Consider the following 25,794-nt stretch of genomic DNA (forward strand, 5'->3'; position numbering starts at 1 on the left):
TTCCAAGATATATTTAATAGGTAAGATCATTGCCTTCCATATATTTCATATTTATATATATATACTGTATATGTTTTAAAACTTAGTTTACAACACAAGAATTGTTGGCTGGATTATGATAAAAGCTAGTCTATTTACTAAAAGAGTATATATATATATATATATATATATATACATATATATATATATATATATATATATATATATATATATATAGTCGTATCACCACTTACTAAACATGTACCAGTGGCTACAAAGTGCTGAAATTGAATTTGAGCTTCAGTATTTTTTTTCACTGCTATGTTACCCTTTAGTTATGACTCAACTCCAAATATTTCACCCTCCTTCTCTTTCCAGAATGAGAAGCTTCTCTCAATACACTGACATATGTCATTGCCATCAGATGGCTGGACAGTCTTGTTTACTTTTAATCTTTGATTTTCCATCTGGTCTTTGCCATTCCCAAAAAATCTGACCTTAATGTCCTCAAAGCCGTCGGACCAAGTCCGTTGTCCTGTGGCTATCTCCTGTAAGACAGTACAGTGAAATTCTCTAGCAGTTGGCCAACCATGGCGTCCTAGTTGGTCAAAAACTTCAAAACATAGCAGGTGCCTCATCCTTCGTTCTTCTTCTGGCAAATCCTGTTCAAGTAGTCTAAAGTAGCCCAACATGAACAAGTCCAATGTAAGACTATCATGACTTGAAGGAGTCTGATTGAGTGATGTTGACACTAACTGCTCAGGAGATTTAACTATGGGAGTATTTTCAGTACATTTAGTGTCACTTGAGGGAATGGATTTCCAGCTTCCAATTAGGCGCTGAACAGTTGATCTTTGCTTTAACAGTTGCTCTATAAGTTTTCCCACACGCGGAGAATCTTCCTGTTGTAAACCATGTCCATTCCTTATTTCCTCATTGTCTTGAGTCAAGCCATTCTCCTCAATACTTACAAATACTTGCTGACAGCTTTCTCTTGGTTCATTTTTAGTAAGTTCCCTGTTTGAGATTTCAGCATCACATTTGTTTTCAGTTTTTGCTTTCACCTTATTGGTCATTTGGCTTATATTAGGAACACCACTGGATATATCTGAATGGTGTTGAGATTTGTCTGACACAGTTTCCTGGGAGTCTATGCTCTCTGTAGCCCTCAATGTAGCATGTAGGGAGTATGCAGACCTCTTCCAATGGCTTAGAAACAGAAGGACAATGCGTTCTTTCCTTAGTGACCGATGGGGGATAGGGGATGCCCTATGAGATGTGGAATCTTCTGAACTTACTCCAGAATCACTGGCATCTTCTGCCTGTCGCTTTACTTTAGAAGAATTGACAGGAGACCGCCCTTGTGGTTGCTGCTTCTCAAACTGAACTCTAAGTCTTTTCACTGATACCCCACACTGTACAAGTTCTCTCATTGGAGAAAGTGATGAAGAACGATTGCGTCCTGTTTTAACTATCTCAGAGTTTGAAGTTCCATTAGTGGTGGAAAGAAGGTTGGACATACTGTCAATCACATTTGTCATGCATGTACACCATTCAGGATCCTCTTTCTGATCAAGGAGCTCAGTGTTAATGCTGACGTTAACCATAGGCGCGGGAAGAAGAGCTTGTAGTTGCCTCACTTGCCGTCTTAGTTGTCTCTCATACTTCTGACACTCTCTGCGTCGCCGAAGTTCTTCCATTTGTCCATCAAATACACGAAGTTCCTGCTCAGTGATTAGTTCCCCATAGGGGCCCAGCAGGGCACCCCTAGATCGAGAATACCTCCATTCACTCTGTGAGAACAATAAACCAAACAGAGTTGCATTTATTGAAGAATCTGCAACTTATGAAAATTAAGATGCTAAATATTGATCAAAGTGATATCTACTTAGGAATGCCTACTTGTTATTCCTAGTTGTACCAGGTACACTGCCTCAGAAAAGCAAGGCTCACTAAATGTAGGATCAACAAAATGCTATTACAATGGTGTTACAGCTAATGAATGAATGAAAGAAACCAAACCAACTCTCACATGGCTAACTTCCATACCGTGACTTGTCATGGGTTTCTAAGGACTGAATACATTTTATAATTCAAAAAGAAAATCAAGAATATTATTGGATGGGCTAGTGGTTACCGACGCTGTACCCAAATAAAATTTGTCCTTTTTTGTCCACAAATAGAGCTTTCTTTTGCAGGTATTTGATCACCTCTGCATTTTTTTTTTCTTTGTGCTATAAACTAAAAACTGACAATTTTGAAAAAAAAAAATATATATATATTTTTTACTTTATGCTATAAAACCTACCCAATAAAAAATGTAAAATATCTTTATTTATCAATTTAGGCCCAGATGTATTCTACTACATATTTTTGGTAAATAAAATCCCAATAAGTGTATATTGATTGGTTTGCACAGAAGTTATAGCGTCTACAAACTATGGAATATTTCTATGGAATTTTATTTATTATTTTTGTTTACTAGTAATGGCTGTGATCAGCGATTTTTAGCAGGACTGCAACATTGCAGCGGACGAATATGACACCTAACCGACACTTTTGACACTTTTTTGGGGACCAGTGACACTAATACAGTGATCCGTGCTAAAAAAAATGCACTGTCACTGTACTAATGACACTGGCAGGGAGGGGGTTAACATTAGGGGCAATCAAGGGGTTAAATGTGCTCCTAGGGACTGCTTTTCTAACTGTGTGGGGGGTGGCTTAACTGGAGGAAGACAGAGATCCCTGTTCCTTCTAAGCAGATACACAGGATCTCCATCTTCCTCTGACAGATCAGACCCTGTGCACAAAATCACGTACAGGTATATGTACATATATATGTCCATAAGCGGTTAATTGAGCAAGATAAATTTAGAAGCTGATTTGCTACTATACACAGCTGCACCAGTTTTTGCACTCTCCAGATTTAGTAAATGAACCCCTATAAATGCCATATCACTTGACAGATTGGCACTTGGCTGCAATATAGAATTATTTTAATCCTATGTGGAAGGTGCCATGTAGTATGTTCATTAAACTTTACATGACATAACAACTAAGACCCAATCAAGCATTAGTGAACTGTCCCAGCTGAAATATAATGTGGGCATGTGTGTAGACTTTGAGGCAATTATAGCTGTAAATCTTTAATCCAAGTGCTTTTTTTAAAATATATACATACAAATGGCAATTCAGATTTCAAAATGTATGCAAATAATTGCTTCATTTAGTTATTGCCTACAGTTTTCCTTTTTTAGAACAGCAAACACACCTTATGGGCCATACACACTATAAGATTTTCTGAAGACTTTTTCCTTTAGACTTACCAAAACCATATAATATGAGGTCAAACATAAACACTTTCAATTTGTATGCAATCTGGCAGGTCCTTGCACTACATAGAAAAGGTAAATCTGAAGGAAAAAGTCTTCAGAAAATCTTAACCACTTGCTGACTGCCTAACGCAGATCTACATCGGCAGTCAGCCCCTCACTGGCAAAGCGACGTAGGTCTACGTGGCTAGCCTGTGAGGGTCTAGGGTCTAGGGAGCGAGCGCGCGCCGCCGGAGGTGCGCTCCCGCGCGGTCACGCACCCCCCCGCACGTGTGACCGGCGGACCCGATGTCCGCCGGTCACTCTGCGATCGTCGGGGGAGAGGGAGAAAGTCAGGCGGCTTGTGTAAACAAGCTGCCTGTCATTCTCCCCTGTGTATGAAGGATGATCATATGGTTCTACTATGTAGAACCGTTGATCACTGTTCACACATCTGAAGCCACAGCCAATCACAGTAGAAAGCACGCCCCTAGGGACACACATAGCCCCTCCCTTTCAAAAAAGTTAACCCCTTCACTGCCAGTGTATTTTTACAGTAACAGTGCATATGTATAGCACTGATTACTGTAGAAATGTCACTGGTAACCCTAAAAGTGTCAAAAATGTCAGTCAAGGGTCCGATCTGTCCGCCGCAATGTCGCATTCCCGCAAAAAAATCGCAGATCGCCGCCATTACGCGTTAAAAAAAAAACAACAAAAATGACAAAAATCTTTCCCTTTGTTAGTAAACGCGATAACTTTTGCGCAAACCAATCAAAATACGCTCTTTGCGATTTTTTTTTTTACCAAACATAGGTAGCATAAAACAAATTGGCCGAAAATGTTAAAAAATTTAGATTTTTACATTTTTTTGGGGGGAATTTCATATAAAAAAATGTGAAAAATATTGCTATTTTTGCAAAATTTACGCTCTTTTTTTGTTTATAGCGCATGATCAAAAAATCGCACAGGTGATCAAATACCACCAAAAGAAAGCTCTGTTTGTGGGAAAAAAAGGACGCCAAATTCGTTTAGATACAGCGTTGCACGACCGCGCAATTGTCCGTGAAAGTCACGCAGTGCCGAATCGCAAAATACCCCCTGGTCAGGAAGGGGGTAAAATCTTCCGGGGCTTAAGTGGTTAAAGTGTGTATCCAGCTTTAGCAACCTTAAAAGAGTGCCCATTATTGACCAATAAAGAATTACCTACTAATGTGATACAAGAAGCCATTCTTAAAACATGTAAATGTATCCAGCAACATAAGCTAGCATGGGGATTAAAGAATTATTTTCACATTTTCTAAATATATAAAGTGTGTTACATTTGGACTTTTATGCATGCATGGTAATAATGAGGTATGACTAATGTTGTAACTAGATGCCTGAAATGTTAATAACATTTAAAGCAGCTGGTCCATATGCAGTACTATAGCCTGCCCACTTAATTAGCCAGGATTTACACTAAACTTGCAATCCAGTTTAAAACTAGTCAAGACAAAAATCTGCAAAATAAAAGTTTAGATTTTTAAATCACTAAGAAATTCCATGGAGACTGCTGAGAGTTTGTGTGCAATCTCACCCTTTTATCGTCACTATTGAAATTCTGCTCCCTGAAACCCCAACAACAAGTAAAATGTGCCAATAAAATAACACGAGACACATGAAGGCAGATTGCATTGGGGAGATTCATAAGTTTGGATCTAAATGCTGTGGATGTGCTCTCTATAGACCTTATTGTGCAACGTAGGGAGTAGTGGACACTCTGTAGCCCCTAATATACTAAGAAGGGATTATGTGTCATTCAGTAGCCCTTATCGAATTATGTAGAAAATGCGTGGTTCTCAGTAACCCTTATCGTACCATATAGGAGTAGGTGGCTCTCAGTAACCCTTATTAAACACTGTATGGAGTAGGGGTCTCTCATTCGTATTGCTCCATGTACAGAGTTTGTGGACCTCAATAGCATTTATTGAAGCATGTAAGGATTGTAAGACCTTCAGTAGCCCTGTTTTGTTCAGTGTACAGTTTGGGGGAGACCAACTAAAACTGGTGCACACAGAAACTGGTGCAGCTGTGCATAGCAACCAATCAGCTTCTAACTTCAGCTTGTTCAATTAAGCTTTGACAAAAAAATTCTAGTAGCTGATTGGTTACTATGTACACCTACACCAGAATCTCCCCCATTATGTGGACTTCAGTAGCCCTTTCTGTATAATGAAGAGAGTACATGGCTCTCAGTAGCTAATCTTGTTCTGTATGCTGAGTATGTGGACCGTAGCAACCTGTGGCTTAGAAACAAGAGACCTAATTTACTAAACTTTACTAATCCCATTTTTTCTTTTTATCTTGCCAGAAAACCGTATTTTTTAGCAGTGACAGCTACTAAATAATAATAATCAATATTGCAAATGACACATCTACTGCCTCTGTTCTTAGTGTTTTGAGGGAGAAAGGAGATGCAGACTCTTCTGAATCATTTTAAACCACTGGCATCTACGGTTTTCTTCACTTTATATTCATTTTTATGAGAAACACAGGCAGTATGCAACCCAGTGAAAAAATGCTAGTTTTGTGTGAAGGTGTGTTTTAGGATTAGTCCTACATACTGTACTTGCTCTTTATCATGCAGTATTATGTACCCACAAGGCTAATTATTTGTGATAACATGACTTCTACTTTTCTTACCTGTTTAGTTTCTTCTTCCAGGTGAGCTTGAAGTCTTCTAACCATCACCTGCCTCTTCCATTCAGGAATTGTACGGCCTTGTTCATCATGAGTAGGTACTAGAGCATCTAAGTCCATCGAGTAGCCTGATTCAGAAAGATTATCATCTTCAGCATGTTCTGCCTATAAATGACATAGAAATTGTGACTAAAATTCTGTTATAAAAATAGTATTTAAAATAGTTACTAATTGTTTTACTCTGTGAAAAATGAAAATTATATAACTTGGTATATGTATCTGAAACTTACAGTTTGAAGTACATTAAAACTAGGAGGAACTTACAGCTTGAAGAAAAATCCCTGTGATTCTTGCTTTTTGAACACATTGATTAAATCGTGATCGGTCTGAAAGTTTTAGGACATCTTGCAGCTTTCCAGATGATTCCCCACGTGTACTTATCTAAAAAAAAAAAAAAAAAGCAAAGAACAACTTTAGGTATCTATATAGACTAGAAAAGCTGAACAATTGAAGGAGCTCTGTTACAATATATTGTACTTGAAGCATCATGCAGTAAACAAATACATTTTAGGTTAGTAAAAAAAATGTTTTGCCTTATCCATTAAATCCAATCACTGATATTTTCCAGTCTTGATAAAAGTAGCATATTGAGTTTTGGAAACTGAAAATTCAACGTAAAATAAGACAGAAGAGATTAGAAACAAATTAGGTGAAAGTTTAATCTTTGAAAAAGAATAAAAAACATTTTAATATGTACACAAGTATATGATTTGTTAATTGCAAATCTAATATTTCAAAATATATTAAATATTTTGTGGATATCTTATAGATAATTCTCATACTAAAGAAAGATACTTAAGAAAAAAAAAGTGGTAAAATATAGAAACTATAGAAGTTTTGAATGATAAAGTTTCTGATGAAAAAAGGGAAACAGGTCGGTAATATACATATATTAGTTCAGAAGGAAAAAGAAGGGTAAACCTTGCATACGGTATTAGCGAAGAGTGCAGTAATCTTGGCTTTGGAAATACAGCGACGTCCTGCCCTCTGGTCAGAAATCACAGTGTTGTTTGGAAGTTCCATGATGACGCTGGGAAAGTACATCTAAGGACCCAATAATATCCTTACAATGTCAAGCATCCATGTTAGTCCCATTCTTCCATAGTCAGTTTACCACAAGTGATATTATCATGTGCTTTCCTTCATTCTTGTATATGAATTGGTCTCTTCTCCACGTCCTTTACGTAATCCTGTCGCTTACATACCTAACTGTAATGTAAATTATATCAGTCGTCTAGGCCCCACTCACTTTCACACATCATTAACCTACTTGTATACCCTTTATGCTTTGTCTACCCCTCTAACACCTGTCCCCACCAAGGCCCAGACAATGTGTCTGACTGACACTTATCCCTTCCCAAAAACCTGTCGACTTCTGTCTCTCACAGCTGACCTGGCTGCTATAGAAGACAGAGAAGGGAGATCATATGGCAATAATAACTAAGGTGTAGTGTGAGAGGAAGGCAGAGATCTTGGTGTAATGTATCCAAGAGGAGGGGGACTCTATAGGCATGTGGGATATGTTACCTGCCCTTATTGTGCTACTGACTCGCTTAACTGCCTCCTCCACCCACTGCCACTTAGAAAAAGCCCCCTGGACCGGTAGACGGGGAGATCATGTAACTACAAGAAAAGATCCGTAGCACATCCGATTCATTAATGAAATGAGACACACGCTCGCTGAGCACCTTGGCCAAAGGTCAGTAAAAATAAAGGCTTTTTATAACTCCTGCTGAACTGACAGATGAATGGAAGGACAGCCAGTGACAGAAGAAAAAAGTCAAAGAAAATGTAGCATCTGTTTACAAATACCTACACACTTGGCACTTTTATGGAGTGTTGTAGTCTGACTTTAGGATCCAGTAAATCTATAATACAGCTGTACTGTATAAGGACGTAAAAGGAAGACCTAAGAAATACTCTAGCAAAAGCATGCATATTTATTAAATGGTGGAAATGAGGGAGGGGCTAGATGTTAAGTCCCCTTCATGAATTAGTTAGTTTAGGCTGAATGGTTTTTGGTCTTTGAGTAATTCACATGCTTTCTGAGCCAATTAGACAATATATCCGCTGGACACACATTATTTGCTCAAGTTTGCAATCTGGGACTGATCAAAAAGGGAGCCTGTACACTAACAGTGGTACTGGGCTTTATTCAAGACAGAGAGGTAACTGATCATAGACCTCACAGCAGAATGGGAGCTGATTACGGATTAAGGGAAAGAAAGAAGCAGAATGGCAACTGGTTGTGAACCACAGAAAGAATTAAAGGGGTTATAAAGGCTCAAGGTTTTTTATGCATTCAATGCATGAAGATAAAAAAAATTATCTGTGCAGCCCCCTCTAATACCTACCTGAGCCCCATGATCCAACAATGGGCACAAAAGGCTCGGCTCTCCAGGGACTCTCCTTCCTCATTGGCTGAGACAGTAGTGTGAGTCAGTCACAGCCCATGAGCCGATGAGGAGAGAGAAGGGGTGGGGCTGAGTCGTGACTCTGTGTGTGAATTGGACGTGCAGAACCGTGGCTTGGGAGCAAGCCTGCTCATGTGCCTCAATTGCAAGCTCCTTGCTCTGGGGGAACTCAGGAGGAAGGAGAATTGGGGCTGCTCTGTGCAAAACCACTGCACAGAGCAGGTAAGTATAACATGTTTGTTATTAAAAAAAAAAAAGAAAAAACTTTTAATATCACTTTAAAGCAGAACCAAACCCACCTATTTACTGTTTCCTAAAACAGTTACATTCAAGCTATTAGTGTGCTTATGTCAGCTCTCAATTGAACTGTCAAGCCATCAGATGACCGGTGTCATAACTGAACACTTGTACAGCACCATGACAACTGCAGATCAAACAGAGGCTAAGATGGCAGCTTCTTGGCTGACAAGAACAGGAGGGTTTCGTTCCAAAAGTGGAAGCTGACCATAGCAGGTTATAAAGGGTAAAGAGGAGAGGAGTGACAGTTGAGACTAGACATTGGGGGAGGCAGAGAGGACAGGGCAGTAGCTGTTTTAAGAGGAAAGAGTGAGGATGCAGAGCAGGGTAAATTACCATAGCTGGGGGAAAGAGAGAGCAGGCAGACATTGCGCTGACCAAGGACAAGGAGAAAGTAAGAGTGATAACATAGAAGAGATGATTATGGATAAAGGGAAGAGAAAGCAAGCAGTGGAATCTGATTGTGGACAACCATGCAAATTACAGGGGATCGAAGAGTATACAGTGCTGAATGTAGCAGATGAATTGATTGTGGAGAGATTGTGGACAGCGATATCTGGGTGGAATGTGGGTTGTACAGACCAGGGACGTGCGGTGAGGTCAGTGACTGGTGAGGCACTGGCTGGTATTAGAGCCAGATACACACAGGTTACTTTCTCACAAGTTACGTATTCGATTCTCATTACATAGGCGATGGCAGTTCTACTAGTTCTACTCATTTAACAAAAATATTTACAAACGCTGTCCCTTTAAGATGTTTTTCAGTCACCCATTTTGTTGATGCTGGAAACAATATTACTATCAAAGATGACAATAAAGGTTGTAGAAAAAAAAAACATGTCTCTTAATTTTCTGAAACTATAACAGTAATATTCAAGTAAACAATAAAGGGTTCAGGGTTATTTACTAAAAGTTGAAATGCAGAAGAATTTAAAACAAACCGTAAAACAGTGAATCAGTCCAAATAAAAAAAATATATATAACAATGAGTAATTTGTCTAGCAAAAAAAAATTATGATTTTTACATGTAGGAGAGAAGCGTCAGAAATGGCCTGGGAGGCAAGTGGTTAATATCATATATTGTTTTTAAGGTAACTTACTATATTTTCAAAAACTGTACTCAAGCAGGTGGCCTAACAGACAAATTACTGAAGTTTGAGGTTATAACTTCAAACCAGTAATTTCATAGTAAATAGATAAATAATAAATTAATATGTTATAACATATAGTATAATATCATATTATTTTGCTTGATTAAAAAAGTACCTTTCTCTTACGTCCTCTGACAGTCACCGCCTGTTCAGTTAGCCTTCACTAGTGGGTAATGGCGCCCTCTGCAGGAGCAAGCTAGGCAGTTTTAAATGTTAATAAAAAACTTTCTACACTTAGGCACACCTCCAGGGGGCAGTCCCTCAGCCATTATCCAAGATCCAGTTACCACTATTCCTCAGTTTTATGCTGCCTAGCATCAGGAGTAGGCTAGGTTTACCTGCTGGGACCTAGTGTCTCAGTTTCTTTCTCTTTTTTCTTTAAAAAGTGTTTTTTTCTTTGCAAATAGCTTTTTCTTTTCACTCACTATTGCTAGTTAGTCAGGGAATTCCTGGAGGACTACAAGCGACAGCAGAACTGGGCCTCGCACTGGATAATATAGATCCTTATGGAGTCCCAGCCTGCCAATGAGCGTCGCAGGTCATTGGTGCGCCCTGGCCTCGCCACGACAGTGTGCCTTTGAGATGGGGTCGAGCCTGTGGAGTCACTTCTTCGCTGGGATGTCTCAACTCTGGAACGCCCGTAAGTTGCTAGCATCCTTTCTGACTGACGGCACCCCGCTCAGAATGGGGAGGTGTTCTGTATCAGAGCAGTGCCCGAGTTCGCTGGGCTGGTGAGTGATACTACCCCTGGGTCCCTGTGGGGGCTATTGTTTGTGGGGGTGTTCCGTGGGCCCACTCTTGGGGGATGGCAGTACATGGTGGCTTCTGTGGTATCCCTTCCTGGTCGTGTGGCGCGGCCCCCTTCCTCCCTGCCCCTGTTTGGGGCGCTCTGCAGTGTATACTGCCATGTCTGGGGGTGTGGGGGCTCCCTACATCCCGGGGGTGCTCTTTGGGGACCCCTGTGGGGGCCAGAATGTGCCTTTTTGCCTTAGTTGGCCGCCATTTTGGGTGTGGGCAGGCTGTTTGGGCCTCCTTGTGTGGGCCGCAGAAAGCTCATTCTGGCTCATTCTGGCACCAGTTTGGGCGCCATCTTGGATGAGGGCGACCGCCTTGAAGGGTGGCGGACATTTTCCTAGTGCTTCCTCTCATTGAATCTCGGTCGGGCGCCATTTCTATGTGGCTTCGGGCGGGCATAGGCCTCTAGTGTGTGAGGTCACTTCCTCCTCTCTCTCTTTCTCTCTCTCTCTCACTGCAGCAGCGTGGATGTGGCAAGTTCACTGGGACACTGTGGGGGGATTTTATCAGTTTTTCTTGGTTTTTCTCCTGAAATTTCTGTTTCTTCTGGTACCTGTAGTTGTTTCTGAGGGTCTCCACTAGCTGTGCAGTTTTGCGGTGGGGGTCAGCGGGAACCGCCGATTTAAAGGGCCAGCGCTCCAAACATTTTTTATTGCAAAAATGGAGTCCCAGGATAGCAAATTCCCCACCGACCTGGTTAGTGCTTCAGGGACCCCTGAATCCTATTCCATGGCCTCATTATCTGCTGCTTTTGCGACTTTGGCGTCCAAGGTGGATCTGCTGATGTCGGAACGCACTTCTCAAAAACGGCCTAGGCCCTCCCAGTCCTCTGACTCAGAGCCTGATTTGGTTGCCATGGACAACATCCCCCCTGGAGGGGTCCCTGTCCTCACTTTCCGAGGGGGAGGAGAAGGAGTCTTCCTCCTCGGTGGCGCGGGAACGCGCAATGATAGATGCACTTATTAGTTCCATTAAGGAGACTTTGAGTCTTGACGATTAGCCCTCTCAGTTAAGTAAGCAGACTGCCTTCGGGTTCCGAAAGGCCCAGAAGAGGAGTTTCACGAAATTGTGAACGACGAATGACGTTGCATCAAACATATGCTGGTGGTGCCTGAGCGATTTAACTACTGCTATCCCTTTGCGGATGCTGTGGACAAACGTTGGACGGTGTCACCTAAGGTGGACCACACTGTTTCTAGGCTAAATAAATCCACCTTGATGCCGGTGGAGGACTCTCCAGTTTTCAAGGATCCGGCAGATAGGCGTGTGGAGGCGCTTTCCCGCCACATGTATTTGGTAGGGGGCTCCCTGCTCAAACCTGTGTTTGCCTCGGTGATGGTCTCTCAGGCTGTCACGGCATGGTCCAAGGTGCTTCAGAGCACCTTGGTGGCGGAATCGGCCTCTCCGACTGCCCTTGACATGGTGGATCAAACGACCCAGGCCGGGATGTACCTGTGTGAGGGTACAGAAGTTTCGAATGGAATCCATCTGGTCGGTGGTGGCGTAGTTGAGTCCAGGGGACTTCCTGGGATAACTCCGCTTTGCGGTGGCAGAGGAGCATTTCCAGTTTGTGGCGTTGCACTTCAGTCTCCCTTCGGCTCCCAGGGTATTCACCAAGGTTTTGGCCCCTGTGCTGGCTTTACTGCGTTTAAGGGGGATTGCGGTCCTCGGTTATCTGGACAACCTCCTGTAAAGGTCGAGCTCGTGTGCAACTTTGACGAGCGATCTGTCGGTCACGGTTCAGACGCTCCAGGAGTTCGGGTGGACCATCAACGTTCGGAAGTCGGCTCTGCTTCCTTTGGTTCGCCTCCAGTACCTGGGGATGTTCCTGGACTCTGCTCAGGCAAGAGTTTTTCTCCCGGAGGACAAATTCCAGACTCTGTGGGGTGAGATCAGGTCCCTCAGGGACAGCGATCTCTCCTCTCTGCAGGCCTGTATGTGGTCCCTCGGTCTGATGGTTTCAGCTTTCGGAGCCATCCCAATTGCTAAATTTCACACGAGAACTCTGCAAGCGGAGATCCTTGCCAGGTGGGACAGAACGCCTCAGTCGTTGGACAGGAGGAATTCTCTGAGCCACCTCGCAAGATCGGATCTTTTGTGGTGGCTCCTGTCACCAACTCTGACAGAAGGCAAGTCCTTCTGGCCTCTGCTGTGGACAGTGCTCACCACGGATGCCAGCCTATCAGGTTGGGTTGGAGTTCTGGGCATGCTTTGTGCCCAGGGGACGTGGTTGGCGGAGGAGGCCTCCTTACCGATAAACATCTTGGAGCTCCGAGCAATTAAACTTGGTTGCAACCAATCTATTGACCTTCTATGATGAAGTGAGCTGCCACCTAGATAAAGGTATGCCTGTGGATGTGGTGTACCTGGACTTTGCAAAGGCCTTTGACACCGTTCCCCACAAACGCTTACTGTTCAAACTAAGGAAGGTAGGTATGGACCATAAGGTGAGTACCTGGATAGAGAACTGGCTCCAGGGGAGGTTGCAAAGGGTGGTGATTAATGGGGAGTACTCAGATTGGGCGGGTGTGGAAAGCGGGGTCCCCCAGGGTTCTGTCCTGGGGCCAATCCTGTTTAATTTATTCATAAATGATCTAGAGGAGGGGATATCGAGTAAAATCTCAGTATTTGCGGATGATACTAAACTAAGCATGCCAATATCTTCTGGGCAGGATGTGGAAACCTTACAAGCGGACCTGAACAAAATAATGGGGTGGGCAACTACATGGCAGATGAGGTTTAATGTTGAAAAACGTAAAGTAATGCACTTGGGTGCCAGAAACCAGAAAGCAAGCTACTCATTAGGGGGGAAACCTCTGGGTGAGTCTAGGATGGAAAAGGGCCTGGGGGTACTGGTAGACAACAGGCTTGGCAGTGGCATGCAATGCCAAGCCGCTGCAAACAAAGCCAACAGAATACTGGGATGTATAAAAAAGGGGATTCACTCCAGAAATAAAGAGATTATTCTCCCACTCTACAAGACTCTGGTCCGGCCACATCTGGAGTATGCTGTCCAGTTCTGGGCACCGGTCCTCAGGAAGGATGTGCTGGAACTGGAGGAAGTCCAGAGAAGGGCAACAAAAATAATTAGGGGAATGGAGGACATAAGCTATGAGGAAAGACTACAAGCACTGAACCTTTTCTCTCTGAAGAAGAGACGATTGAGGGGGGGTATCATATCAATGTACAAATACTGTACTGGCAACCCTAGCATATGGAAAAAAAGGGAATACAATAAGACACGTGGCCACTCACTAAAACTAGAGGAAAGGCGGTTTAACCTTAAAATACGCAGGGGGTTCTTCACTGTAAGAGCAATAAGGATGTGGAATTCTCTTTCGTAAACAGTCGTATCATCAGGGAGCATTGATAGTTTAAAAAAACTATTAAATGGGCACCTTAAAGACCACAACATACAGGGGTATACAATGTACGGTTAACAGCAAACACACATCATAGGTTGAACTGGATGGACTGATGTCTTTTTTCATCCTCACTAACTATGTAACTATGTAAACTCTGACTGTTGCGTTGGTCAACTTTGCTTCAGGGTTGCCCGGTTGGGGTACAGAACAGAACCCGCGATCCTCTGGCGGACGCCACGGACGCGTTAGTGGTGCCTTGGCACCAGTATCAGCTGATTTTTGCCTTCTCTCTGATTTAACAGTTATCCAGGTTCCTCTGCAGGTTGGCGTCGGAACAGATGCAGGTCATTCTGGTAGCCCCAGACTGGCTGCGTCGGTCTTGGTATGCAGACATCGTGCAGATGGTCGTCGAGACTCCCTGGTGGCTTCTGCTGAGAGACGATCTTCTGTCTCAAGGGCCGATCTTCCATCCTGCTTTACAGTCTCTGGCTTTGACGGCGTGGCTGTTGAAAGCCAAGTCTTGAGAGACAAGGGTCTTCCGAATGCTGTCATTCCTACCTTATTGAAGGCTCAGAAACTACCTCTAGAAAAATTTATCATCGCACCTGGAAGGCGTACATTGCCTAGGGCGAGTCGCAAGGGTTTCATCCCCGCTCCTTTCCGGTGGCGAGGATTTTGGCCTTCCTGCAGGAAGGTGTGGATCAGTGTTTGGCGCTGACCGCGATAAAAGGTCAGTTGTTGGCCTTAGCCATTCTATTCCAGCGTCCCTTGGTGACTAATTCCTTGATTCGCACCATTATCCAAAGGGTGCGGCATCTGGCTCCCCCGAGGAAGGCTCCTTTGCCTCCCTGGGACCTGAATTTGGTGTTATCTGTTTTACAACAGCCTCCCTTTGAGAACATCAGAGACATTCCTCTGCCTATGTTGTCCCAGAAGGTTGCCTTTCTGGTGGCTATCACATCTGCTCGCAGGGTGTCTGAATTGGCGGCCCTGTCTTGCTGTTCGCCTTATCTGGTGGTTCATAGGGATGAAGTGGTTCTGTGACCCAATCAATCTTTTCTCCCCAAGGTGGTGTCGACTTTCCACCTCAATGAGGATATAGTGTTACCTTTGCTTTGTGCGAAGCCCAAGCATCCCAAGTAATTTGCCTTGCATTCCTTGGATATGGTCCGGGCGGTCAGGGTTTACCTGTCTACCACTGAGTCTTTTAGGAAGTCTGATTCTCTGTTTGTCCTTCCTGAGGGACCTCGGAAGGGTTCGGCTGCGTCCGCAGCAACCATTTCTAAGTGGATCAGACAGACAATTCAGGCCTATTCTATCAGCGGTCAGGTTGCGCCTTTCCATGTAAAGGCTCATTCTACTAGAGCTGTCAGTGCCTCTTGGGCTTTTCGCCATCAGGCTTCTGTGGCTCAGGTGTGCAAAGCGGCGACCTGGTCGTCTGTGCACACTTTCACAAAATTCTACAAAATTGAAGTGCTGGCATCCTCAGATGCTTCCTTTGGCCGCAAGGTTTTGAGTGCGGCGGTTGTTTGAAGAGATGTGTTTTTTTCTGTCTCTTCCTGGGGTGTTTTTTTGTTGTTCTGTTGTTTTTTTCGCTCCTGTTTTGAGCTTGGTTGCCCTGTTGGCTCAGTTGTTTTTTCTGGCCTGGTTGATACGTTACCTTTTCGGTAGGTTGCATCTTCCCACCCCTCACACCTGCAATGCTTTGGGACATCCCACTAGTGAAGGCTAACTGAACGGGAGGCGACTGTCAGAGGACGTAAGAGAAAATAGAATTTTTGTAAGAACTTACCGTAAAATTCTTTTCTCTGAGTCCTTTGACAGTCGTCGTCCCCACGCCTCTGGTTATTGGATCTTGGGGTTATTGCCTTCCGGGACTGCTTGCTGCAAACTGAAGGGCAGTGGTAACTGGATCAGGATAATGGCTAAGGGACGGCCCTCTGGAGGTGTGCCTAAGTGTAGAAAGTTTTTTTATTAAAATTTTAAACTGCCTAGCTTGCTCCTGCAGAGGACACCATTACCCACTAATGAAGGCTAACTGAACGGGCGGTGACTGTCAGAGGACTCAAAATAATTTTACGGTAAGTTCTTACAAAAATTCTATTTTTCAGTAGCAGCAGATTCTCCCTCTTAACTGTGTGAGAAAAACATGGGATTATGGGTGAAACTTATACACATAAACCCTTTTTTTCCTTGTAGTTAAGAGTGCTGGAAGGGAGCATTTGTCTTTTAGACACATTCCCCTTTTATGACACTGCAGTTATGAGAGAGCCTCCACTGAAGCATTTTTATTACCATTGGTCCAAGGCTCCAAACCTCCAAGCTGTCCATATAGCTCAGTGGCACTGTGAGCTCATCCTCTCATTCTGCTGAAAACAGCTTCTGAAAGGCTGCGCAAGGAGTTCAGTATATCCAGAACCATAGAATAGATTCTAGGAGTCCCAAATTTTGACCAGTGGCGAGGTAGGACTTTGGCTACCTACCCCCACCCCCGCCTTCCCCTAAATATGGCTCACCTGCCTTCCCTGACTGCATGTCCCTAGTACAGGCATATACATGATCTGATTATAATGCAAATAGTTGGAGGAGAACTGCAAGAGAAGCCACAGAGGATAGTGAAGGAAGAACTGTCAGAAAACATAACTTAGACCAGGTATTTCAAACTACTGCTGTTGGACCACATGTGGTCTCCCCATTTATTCTAAAGGGATCTCGGCAAAGGTAAAAATTGAAAATAAATTGAGCCACAAGCTGTTCCCCAGATGATAAAGGTTAGTCTTCCTTATGTACTGCATAAACTTCTTAAATATTTTTGAATCCTGTTTATTCCGCTGAATCCAAGCCTACTACTTAATTTGCGTTTGAAATGCTAGTGATAGTTGACTAAAAATGTATAGTGTGGAGGGTGGGAGATGTCCGAGAACATAGTAATCAGTGGTGGTGGCTAAAAAATTGTTAAATTAAGCAAGTCCCTGTCTTTAGTGGCTGGTCACTCAGATCTAGGCTTTCCTCTATGCACTTAGCACTCACACCAAACAGCAACAACCTACTTGACTTGTATCAGTGAAATAAAATATAATCAAAGGGTACACAGATGAATATATATATATTTATTTATTTTGGAGGTGGAGAAGTGTTAGCCACAGCTACCTTGGACATGCGGGTGGCGGGTGTCACCTGGAGGCACCTTGCACCCCCCTAGCCATGCCACTGTACACCCCCAAGCTGATGTCACTTTTGGTATCGGTTTCAGGTATCAGAGCATTTGCACGAGTACCGATACTCGTTTGAATGCTTAGTATTGGCACCAGTATTGTAACCCTAGCAGAGATTAACCACTTCCATACAGAGCAGTTAGACCCCCTTCCTTCCCAGACCAATTTTCAGCTTTCAGCACTCTCACACTTTGAATGACAATTGCTCAGTAATGCTACACTGTAACCAAACAAAATTTTTATCATTTTTTTCACACAAATAGAGCTTTCTTTTGGTGGTATTTGATCACAACTGGGTTTTTTTTTCTTCGTGATATAAGCAAAAAAAGAGCAAAAATTTTGAAAAAAAAACACTTTTTTTTAGTTTCTATTATACAATTTTGCAAAAAATTAATTTTTCTTCATACATTTGGGCCAAAATTTATACTGCTACATATCTCTGGTAAAATTAACCCAAATTAGTGTATATTATTTAGTCTGTGTGAAAGTTATTGAGTCTAGAAGCGATGGTACCAATTACTGAAAATTGATCACACCAGATGTACTGACGGCCTATCTCCTTTCTTGAGGCCCTGAAATGTCAGGACAGTACAAATACCCCCCAAATGACCCCTTTTTGTAAAGTAGACAGTCCAATGTATTTAGTAAGAGGCATGGTGAGTTTTTTGAAGTTATAATTTTTTCCCACAATTCTTGGGAAAATGAAGAAAAAATTTTTTTTTCTTTTTTTTCCCAAAACGTTGTCAATTTATAAGCTATTTCTAACACATAGCATGTACACAGCAAAAATGACATGAAATGTAAACATTACTAGTAATAGAAAAAGGCACGACAGGACCTCTTTTTGTGAGATCTGGGGTCAAAAAGTCCTCAGATCTCACAAGAAAAAAAAGGACATTTAAACCGGTTGCTAGGCAACAACATTTTCCGTAGCTCCGGTCCTCCAAGACCATAGAGTCAAGTGAGGGCAAGCTTGCCCTCACTCGACATCCTGTCTGTGAGGATCCGGGACCGGATCGTTTTCCCCGCTGTCGGCGGGTCCGGTAAGCGGGGAAAAGGACCGGACGCGGCGGGAGGGGGGGGGGCACCTCTTCCGCCATCCCGGAAGGGTGAACCCACGGCGAATCCGCCGCTGGGACCACCCTTATCGGAAAGCCAACCGTCCACCGTTTAAAAAAATACCAGGGTTATGGCAGCTATCTGCTGCCATAACACCGGTATTTAGGTTTAAACGGAGGACGTATATAAACCTTTTTGGACTTGGACATGGTGGCTGTATGAAGGGTGACAGGTACTCGGGTACTTTGTTGGGCAGGTGACAGGCAGGTGACAGGTACTCTGGTACTGATGAGCAGGTGGCAGGTACTCGGGTACTCCAATAGGCAGGTGACAGGTACTCGGGTACTCTGATGGGCAGGTGACAGGCAGGTGATAGGTACTGATGAGTAGTACTGATACTGATAGGTGATACTGTACTGATGGGTACTGATGATCAGTACTGATACGTGATAGGTACTGATGAGTACTGATGAGTAGTGATGGGTACTGATGAGCAGGCGGCAAGTACTCGGGTACTTCAGGCGTCAGGTACTCTGATGAGCAGGTGGAAGGTACTCGGGTACTCTGATGGGTAGGTGACAGGTACTCAGGTACTCTGATGAAGGGTACTCCGTTGACAGGTAATCTAAGTATCCGAGTACCTGTCATCAGAGTACCCGAGTATCCGTCATCAGAGTACCCGAGTACCTGTCATCAGAGTACCCGAGTACCTGTCATCAGAGTACCTGCGTACCTGTCATCAGAGTACCCGAGTATCTGTCATCAGAGTACCCGAGTATCTGTCATCAGAGTACCCGAATACCTGTCATCAGAGTACCCGAGTACCTGTCATCAGAGTACCCGAGTACCTGTCATCAGAGTACCCGAGTACCTGTCATCAGAGTACCCAAGTACCTGTCACCAGCCCATCAGAGTACCCGAGTACCTGTCATCAGAGTACCCGAGTACCTGTCATCAGAGTACCCAAGTACCTCTCACCAGCACATCAGAGTACCCGAGTACCTGTCATCAGAGTACCTGATGGGCTGGTGACAGGTACTCGGGTACTTTGATGGGCTAGTGACAGGTACTCTTTATTGGGGGGGGGGCAATCAGTGTGTTTAGGGTGCACTGTATTTGGTAACTAGCTGTTACCACACTCTCTTCCTCACACAGGATCAGTGTGTGAGGAGGAGAACACGGTGACAGCTAGTTACCGTGTTCTCTGTTGACATTTGTGACCGGCTGTGATTGGACACAGCCGGTCACGTGGTAAAGAGCCAATTTCATTGGCTCTTTACCTAGATCGGGGATCGACTCTGTCCGAGGGACGAGCCTCGTCCCCGATCGCTGCTCTGCGCGCCCCCGGGGGCGCGCATTGCAGAGAGAACGAGCGGCTTGTGCTGGAGCCGCTCATGTGATCGGCTGTGACTGACACAGCCGATCACATGGTAAACAGCCAATTTCTATAGGCTGTTTACCTTGATCAGGGATGGGCTATGTCCGAGGGACGAGCCTCACCCCCGATCGCCGCGCTGCGCGCCCCCGGGGGCGCGCAGTAGCAGCTAGAGCGGGCGGACGTCATATGACGGCCGCCCGGAACGGTAAAGCCACCCTGCCGGCGTCATATTACTATGCGCCGGTATGGATGTGGTTAAACATATCCTCCTACATAAGTTGTGTAGCACCCTCCTAGGTAGGTGCTAGAGAGAGAGTATAGTTTTTGAAACCTGTCTGTTTACCAGAGGGATTGCAGGTAAGTCTATATTATTCTCTGCCTACCAGAGAGCAGGATCTGCTAGTAAGGTCTGCTCAATGTGCTCAGGTGCAACTCAGCCTGTCTGCAGAGTATTTCACACTGGTCCAATAGGAAGGCACGTTGGACAGTAGGAGGAAACCTGACAAATGAGCGCGCAGGTGTTTAATACAGCCCCAGTGATTTGGCAGGGGAAAGTGCCTCGGGGCATGCTGGGATACTGTATAAATGCCAGTAGCACATGTGCTCAGGTCTTTCGTCTGGATAGCAGAGTCCCAAAGGGAGGGGGCGGCTGCCTCTTCCTCTGTAGAGGTGCCATGCAGCCTCAGGTAGTCGACCTGAGGGCCTAAAGAGCTAGAGAGCAACTGAACCGGGAGGTCCTGTGGAGCTAGCTGAGAGGGAAGACACTGAAGGATCTGATTCTGCAGTACAGTGAGTACAGCTATGTGTCAAGGGGCCTGACCTGAGGTGACCACCCCTGCAGCTAGAAGAGTCAGTGGACCGGTGTCAGTAAAGGGGATGCTAGTGAGTATCCTGAAGAGAATGTAGATCATCAAGTCTATTTCTGGGGAAAGAGCAAGGAGACATAACCCTTTCCAAACATGTGGCAGTATGGTTTAAGCAGCGTGACTGCTTCGACAAGCAACGTGGTGAGGCCAAGTGATAGTTGTCCTTATTAAATGTATATAGTTCCAATTGGAGAACTCCACTATTCCCTTCTCCCGTCCAAGTTCCACAAAAAATACTAAAAGTCACAACACCCCTGGACTATTTATTGTGCAACGAGCCATTGGGAGTAAAGTTGAATGTGTCACCTGTGCCCTAAGTTACTGTGTGCTGGTAATCAGAGGAGGCCCAATAAGTCATCATACTGACCTACGGGGTCAGTGCTACAGTTGTTTTGGTCTATCTGCAGTCTTCTCTTCTGTACATCCATTCTATGTCCAGAATTGATAAAGCTTGTCTAAGAGTTAAAAAAAAAAGGGGGCAGAGAACTGAAACTACACACTGCAGAGCTCAGTGAGGAGAGCGCCAAGAGCTGATTGGAGGGAAGAGACACACCCCCTCCACAAAGCTCGCAGAAACAAAGCTGAGGCTGTCAATCTCCTGGAGGTCCTTCCCCTGTCACCATTTTTCTCTTGGTGTCAGAAAAACTTGTCATAATTGACTTATGCTATAAGCAAAGGAAGGAAGCAACAGACAGAAATGACACTTAGTGCACACTAGAGAGGATATGCTTTGTTCATATTTTAAGTCTGAAGTTTACAACCACTTTAAGTAAAAAAATAGTGAAAGGCTGGTCTATACATTTTATGATGCCCCCTGACAGTTTCTTGTGTAATGGGAGTTAGAAAAGGCAAAAAATATTGTCAAAGTGATAGCTTTTTACCGACTAATTAAAAGTTAAAACAAGTTTTAAAACTACTTAAGTTGGTATGACAGATACAATGCTGAAAATGGTGCAAGAGGGACAGTATTGTAGCCTATATGAAATATAAGGACATTAGTCTAAGCATTGTGTGCCCATTTAGTTTCATGTGTAAAAGGACATGAAATATAACGCTATTATCTGGGGCAATGGGCACCAATCACATAATTCTAGAAATATAATGAAGTGATCACATAAGTAACAAATCACACTCTCGAGTAAATGACCAACACTTGATGAAGCTGACTGAATGATAGACACAGGGCAACCGAGAGCAGTGAATTAGTCCCTGTCTGGCAGTGATTTTGTTCTCATTAATATTTAACCTGGAAATTTGGCAGATCCCCAGAAATCTGACCTCTTTATACCTGTGTGCGTCCTGTCATCTTAAACGCTGCATACGAAGGAGGAATAAGTTAGTGTTCCAAAAGTTGAATGCCTACATCTTGAATTTTCTGAACCTTCTATATGTTTAGCACACAGATATTTCTTATACCTACCAGCAGATTTTTGCAGTTATACCTACATTTTAGACACATTTTTAAGGTAGGTATATTGTATTGTAAGCAATGAGATAGGAAACAGATAAAGGCAAGGTCCTCAGTATGACTAGCATAAATTAATAACTGACTAGTTAACGTTAAGCACTGTTGTATGAAGAGGTATAATACACTGCTCAAATAAATTAAAGGAACACTTTGAAAATACATCAGATCTCATTGGGGAAAAATATTATGCTGGATATCTGATATGATATACTGATATGGAGTGGGTAATGTGTTAGGAATGAAAGGTTGCCACATCATATGATGGAGATGAAAATTATCAACCAGAGGGCTAAATTCAAAGACACCCCAAAAATCATAGTGAAAAAATGATACAGCAGGCTAGTCTATTTTGCTGAAATTTAATTGCAACAACTCAAAATGGTACTCAGTAGTTTGTATGGCCCCCCACATGCTTGTACGCATGCCTGACAACATCGGGTCATGCTCCTAATGAGACGCCAGATGGTGTCCTTGGGTATTTCCTCCCAGATCTGGACCAAGGCATCACTGAGTTTCTGAACAGACTGAGGTGCAACCTGGTGGCATTGGCTGGACTGAAACATTATGTCCCAGAGTTATTGTATTGGATTTAGGTCAGGCAAGCGTGGGGGCCATTCATTCCATTAATTCCTACATCTTCCAGGAACTGGCTGCATACTCTCGCCACATGAGGCTGGGCATTGTCTTGCACCAGAAGAAACCCAGGACCCACTGTACCAGAGTAGGGTCTGACAATAGGTCCAAGGATTTCATCCCAATACCTAATGGCAGTCAGGGTGCCATTGTCTAGCCTGTAGAGGTCTGTGCGTCCATCCATGGATATTCCTTCCCAGACCATCACTGACCCACCACCAAACCAGTCATGCTGAATGATGTTACAGGCAGCATACTGTTCTCCACAGCTTCTCCAGACCCTTTCACATTTGTCACATGTGCTCAGGGTGAACCTGCTTTCATCTATGAAAAGCACAGGCCGCCAGTGGCCGACCTGCCAATTCTGGTGTTCAATGGCAAATGCCAATCAAGCTTTATGATGCCCGGCAGTGAGCACAGGGCCCACTAGAGGATGTCAGGCCCTCAGGTCAGCCCCATGAAGTCTGTTTCTGATTGTTTGGTAAGAGACTTTCACACCAGTGGCCTGCTGGAGGTCATTTTGTTGGGCTGTGGCAGTGCTCATCCTGTTCCTCCTTGCACAAAGAAGTAGATACCAGTCTTGGTGATGGATTAAGGACCTTCTAAGGCCCTGTCCAGCTCTCCTAGAGTAACTGCATGTCTCCTGGAATCTCCTCAATGCTCTTGAGACTGCTGGGAGACACAGCAAATCTTTTGGCAATGGCACGTATAGATGTGCTATTCTGGAGGAGTTAGATTGCTTGTGCAACCTCTATAGGGTATGCCTCATGCTACCAGTAGTGACACTGACCCTAGCCAAATGCAAAACTAGTGAAAAACACTCCGAGAAGATGAGTAGAGAAAAAAAATGTCAGTGGTCTCCACCCGTAAAATCATTCCCGTTTTGGAGGTTGTCTCAATGTTGTCAATCTAGTGCATCTGTTGCTAATTTCATTAACACCAAAGCAGCTGAAACTGAATAACAACCCCCTCTGCTACTTAACTGACCAGATCAATAGCCCAGGAGTTTAATTGACTTGATGCAATACTCTGATTAAAAAGTATTCCTTTCATTTTTTTGAGCAGTGTATATTGTATGAAAAAAAATTAAACTTGAACCATGTAGCCACATTTCTCTCTTACATTTGTAATGAACAATATATAGTCATACCCCCACTTCATAGAACCTCTAAAGCCTTATACACACTACTAGTTTTTGCTGGGTTGAACGGAAAAAAAAACTGACAGCTGAGGTTGGAGCCTCTAAAGACGATGGTAGTACAGTGTTCTCCCCTGCTGTGCTATTGTGTTCTGACAGAGGACAACCCCCTCACGACCACACCCCCCCCCCCCCCCCCCACCAGAACACTCCAGTCAGCGGTCGCAGCCATTGGCTGAGAGCGCTGATCGGGAGCCGATCGGCAGACCCTTTTTGGTCATGACCCTTCGACATGGCTGGCTTCTGTCGGACCGGCTACCGTACACACAGACCGAATGTCGGCCAGTTTCTATTGAACCAGCCATGCCGCCTGACATTCAGCCCATGTGTACTAGGCCTTACTGCATTATTGGATAGATATTCTTTGCTGGGCTCCCACAGTAATCTTCATTCAGCCTTGTCCTCATCTCTGCACATGGGATTGAAGTCACAAGATTAGGGATGATCGAACGGTTCGGGTCGACCATCGGTTCGACCCGAACATTGGATGTTCGATATTCGGCCGAATACCGAACTTTTTGCGGCAAAAGTTCGGTATTCGGCCACCAGAACCGCCCAAAATGCACTGGGACAGGAACTGGGCTTTAAAAGCCCGTGATTGGCCCAGAAACGTCTGCAAAAGCCAATGAGGGGGCAGGAGTCTCCTAGGAACGTGATTGGAGTGACTACGGGGACCAGAGGCCAATCAGGAGTGAATACGCCCCACACTATATAAGATGGCCCCGCCTAACCCCTAGCACAGTTATCCAGAGCCTGTTGAAGAGAGTTGAAGCAGTTCTGTCTGACTCCTGCTTGCTACACTACATTTCCTACATATCGAGTGGTTCTAAAGCTCCATATAGCAGAATTGTATTTAGCTTACAGCCAGTGTAGTTAGATACAGCGATTGTGCTGGTTCTTAGAGTTAAAAAAAAAAAAAAAAAACTTAAGGGACAGTGTCAGTCTTCTGCTGTATGGAGCTTTCTATTTAGTGGAAAGGGATATCTAGTGTAGTTAGGGAACTTTGTACTACATTAGTTAGATTTGAAAATTTAGTTTCTGTAGGGAAAGTGTGAGGGTTCTGTTTAGTGAGCACGTGGCACAGTGCTGCTGTATCACAGCAGGTATACGTGCTTGCTAGGCAGCAAAATACAGTGACAACTTAACGCCTGTTGTTCAAAGCGTTAGGTGCACTGTACAAAAGCCTTTGCAACTGTGCGTGACACGCAACTGCTGTGCTGTATCCAGCGACAACTGTGGGTCGCATAGCAGTGTGCGTTTTTCACCGCACACAGTTGCCAACGCATCAGTGACAACCTAACGCCTGTTGTTCAAAGCGTTAGGTCCACTGTGCAAAAGGCTTTGCTACTGTGCGTGAACCGCAACTGCTGTGCTGTATCCAGCGACAACTGTGGGTCGCATAGCAGTGTGCGTTTATCACCGCACACAGTTGCCAACGCATCAGTGACAACTTAACGCCTGTTGTTCAAAGCGTTAGGTGCACTGTACAAAAGCCTTTGCAACTGTGCGTGACACGCAACTGCTGTGCTGTATCCAGCGACAACTGTGGGTCGCATAGCAGTGTGCGTTTTTCACCGCACACAGTTGCCAACGCATCAGTGACAACCTAACGCCTGTTGTTCAAAGCGTTAGGTCCACTGTGCAAAAGGCTTTGCTACTGTGCGTGAACCGCAACTGCTGTGCTGTATCCAGCGACAACTGTGGGTCGCATAGCAGTGTGCGTTTTTCACCGCACACAGTTGCCAACGCATCAGTGACAACTTAACGCCTGTTGTTCAAAGCGTTAGGTGCACTGTACAAAAGCCTTTGCAACTGTGCGTGACACGCAACTGCTGTGCTGTATCCAGCGACAACTGTGGGTCGCATAGCAGTGTGCGTTTTTCACCGCACACAGTTGCCAACGCATCAGTGACAACCTAA

The 25,794-nt window shown here is 44.2% G+C and overlaps 1 protein-coding gene across 1 annotated transcript; it reads right to left on the bottom strand.

Moving 5' to 3' along the window:
* Positions 1-312: 312 nt before the first annotated feature.
* Positions 313-6,404, bottom strand: ESPNL (espin like). The gene is made up of 3 exons (XM_082248843.1): positions 6,300-6,404; positions 5,979-6,140; positions 313-1,772 (listed from the first exon to the last, which is right to left on the bottom strand). Exons 2-3 carry the CDS (start codon positions 6,093-6,095, stop codon positions 315-317), a joined length of 1,575 nt encoding a protein of 524 aa, XP_082104969.1. The 5' UTR covers positions 6,096-6,140; positions 6,300-6,404; the 3' UTR covers positions 313-314.
* Between the last annotated feature and the right edge of the window lie 19,390 nt (positions 6,405-25,794).

Source organism: Pelophylax lessonae (assembly GCF_965119305.1).
Source record: "Pelophylax lessonae genome assembly, chromosome: 3".
Classification (NCBI taxonomy): Eukaryota; Metazoa; Chordata; class Amphibia; order Anura; family Ranidae; genus Pelophylax; species Pelophylax lessonae.

Coding starts and splice junctions, on each gene's coding strand:
- ESPNL (XM_082248843.1), bottom strand. CDS start 6,095: ATGGACTTAGATGCTCTAGTACCTACTCATGATGAACAAGGCCGTACA. Junction 1,773..5,978: donor TGGAAGAAGAAACTAAACAG/GTAAGAAAAGTA, acceptor TTGTTCTCACAG/AGTGAATGGAGGTATTCTCG.